The sequence below is a fragment of the Stegastes partitus genome, unplaced genomic scaffold (genome assembly GCF_000690725.1).
Source record: "Stegastes partitus isolate 25-593 unplaced genomic scaffold, Stegastes_partitus-1.0.2 Scaffold1986, whole genome shotgun sequence".
NCBI classification, from domain to species: Eukaryota; Metazoa; Chordata; class Actinopteri; family Pomacentridae; genus Stegastes; species Stegastes partitus.
Window position 1 is genome coordinate 90,414 of NW_007579717.1, and position 2,896 is coordinate 93,309.

Consider the following 2,896-nt stretch of genomic DNA (forward strand, 5'->3'; position numbering starts at 1 on the left):
TTTTAATCTCAGAGTCCTTGTTTTTGTTCAGCTTGTCATTTCTGGAAGTTTCAGCAAATCTAGCATCAACGCTGAAGACAGCCTAAATTATTCAACTCATAAGCAGGGACATGGCTGATGGGGAGTAACTGCCGGGGGAGCGCGCGCACGTGTGTGTGTGTGTGTGTGTGTGTGTGTGTTGGTAAAAGTCAGACGCAGCAGTCTGTTTTAAATGTAGCATGACAGGCTTATTTTTTCTGCAGCCTGGCAAAGACAGACACAAAACTGAGTTCACTAAAACCCAAATAAGAAATAATTGGTATCCAGTTTGTCACTTTAAGCGTCTACATTTCTGTTTTGTTTTTTTTCTTCTTCTGACATTTCCCATCTGACATGATCTCTCAGGGGTGACGGAAAAAGTCTGGCTCAGGCTCCTGCTTGTAATGTCACTGGTGCAGAAATTAAACTTATCTCACATTTTTTTAATCGTGTCTCATCTCACAGCTGTACATTCTGTGAGGGGAGGAGCAGTCTGTGCACAGTTGGTGAAATAAATACACTTCTCAAGTTTCAAAGATACATAAAAGAGGCAATTTCACAAGGCTTAAATGGATCTAAAAGGGCCCAGAGTTATGATGTTGGATTGTCTTGAGAGGATTTTCCACTGAAGTAGGAAGAAAATCTGCCGGACTTCACCTCCACTCTTTAATCTTGCACCTCCTCCAAACTAAATATTTAACGAAACATAAAACGGCTCAGAAATCTTCAAATAAAAATAAAAAAGGATGTACAATATCAATCAAAGAATATCCTAAATGTTTGTGTAAGTGCTTTAAAAATTGTGAGGATGCTGAACTGAAGTGATTCTCATTAAAGATGAACGTGCAGAGAAGACGCCAGCGTTTGTGTTTTCCTGCCATCCTCTGGTCAAACCACAAAACTACACTCTGTTTACCATCAATGAGTGTTTAAAACACAACAAAACCTCCCTGTTCTGATCAGTACCTACAGGTGAAGTGGATATGGAAGCTGTTTTAGCTTTTAGTATCGATACTGGATGAGTTTTGTGGGTATTTGTGAGTCAAAAAGAACATTTCAGATCTCCACGACATCATCATTCTTCCAGGACAAATAATCTAAAGTTCAATTTCAGATATCTGAACATGAATTCTGACTCTTTCTATATCCAGTTTCAGATATCTAGAGTTTAATTCTAACTTGTCATAAATCTTATTCAGGATATTTTTAAGTCCCTTCAGTTCAACACTGCATTATTTTCATAGATTCTAAATTAAAGTTTGAATTGAATGTTGTAGAACTCTGTAATTGTAGATATCTGATAGATAATAAACTGGTAGAACAAAGTGGACGACAGAATGCTTGTTCTATACAAAAAGTGACATAATAAAAGTAGAACATTTTGTGTTTTTGCTGAGAGATCACATTATAGAACATTGTTCTGTAAAACATTTCCACAGCGATAACAAAGGAAGGATGTTCTCAATGTAACATTAAAGAAATGTTCTCAAGATGTGATTGAGATGTCAGATGATAAATGTTTACATGTGCATTCTGAGAAACTTCTGCAAAGTTCTACTGATGTTTCCACCTGGAAGTTTTCTTTTAGCTCCCAGAATATTTTTCCTAAAGGTAGAATAACTAAAGACGTCTTAAAAATGCTGTGGTAACATTGTTAGACTGTTACGCTCTCGAAACTGAATGTTGCACTGAGAACGTTCTTTCTTCTTTATCATGTAACATTGGGGGAACATTTTATAGATTCTATAATGTGTCCCCAACAACATCCCCAAAACATCTTCAGAACTCTTTAGGGAAGATGAACTGTGTTTGGTAATATATCACAGTGCTGGAACATCTTATAAAGAACGTTTTTTACATCTTGATAACATCTGGAAAGCATTTTTGAATGGTACTCTGAGAACATCCTTCTTGCTGCACTACACAAATGTTTTATAGGAATCATCTCAGGACTCAATAGCATCTCTACAGACAACTTTTGACTTTAACTGAAAATAAAAGAAGAAACTGCTTTTTAAACCTACTGACAGGTTTTGGATTTCAGAGTCTAAGGAATGTCACCACGTCTCAAGACACATTATAAAGCAGATGACGAGTTAAGACTTTCCCTCCATCTCTCAGGTGGACTGGGAAAGCAACGGCGGTCTGGTGAAGAAGCTGCCGTCCATCCGCGAGGACGAGGAGGGCGACGAGGAGCCCAACTCGGTGTCCAGGGCCCCTCGCTCGCCGCTGCACCTCAGCCGGGGCCTCAACTCGCCACTGCGCTCGCCTCTGCTGCCTCCGAGGCCTTTCCGAGCCCCGTCCGACTCACGGCCTTCCACCCTGCAGATCCCAGTGGTCAGCTTCAGCAGCGCACCGCCTGAACTCAGCCCCAGGTAACAGAAGGAGAACAAGCAGCAGCGGAGAGATTACAGGGTTCAAAGCACAGTCGACGCTGCAGCAAAGGTGTCTGGCTGCCATGGCAACCGGTAGATTACAGTGCCAGTCGGTTCACGTGGCTGCTGCAGGATAATGTGTGCTCAGAGATCTATAACACATCGGTACACAGATGTGTGAACAGAAGCTGCTGACGAAGGCGTTTTAAATGTGAAAATACTGTGCAGTAAACGTACACACTGTAATTAGTGCGCTTCTTCCGATTTACATTCCTCTGTCGTGCTCCTTCGTCTCATGTTTAATCCCTCTTTTCTGCACAGATTCGTGGACGGCATCGAAACCGAGAGCAACTCCACAGCCTCGCAGAAGTTTGAGTTCAGCCCCAGTCTGTCACCTGCAGCTCCACCTTCTCCATACCCAGGTAGCACCCACACAGAACCACACGTACTGCTGACATTCACCCACAGAACCACACGTACTGCTGACATTCACCCACAGAACC

General features: G+C 41.9%; 1 protein-coding gene across 1 annotated transcript in view; it reads left to right on the top strand.

Annotated features, from left to right (window-relative positions):
• Positions 1–2,896, top strand: part of kcnh3 (potassium voltage-gated channel, subfamily H (eag-related), member 3) — a 74,654-nt gene that overhangs the window by 68,474 nt on the left and 3,284 nt on the right. Inside the window, exons 11-12 of the mRNA XM_008303349.1 lie at positions 2,140–2,393; positions 2,715–2,818. Coding sequence (XP_008301571.1) covers positions 2,140–2,393; positions 2,715–2,818 — 358 coding nt within the window. The remainder of the gene's footprint in view (positions 1–2,139; positions 2,394–2,714; positions 2,819–2,896) is intronic.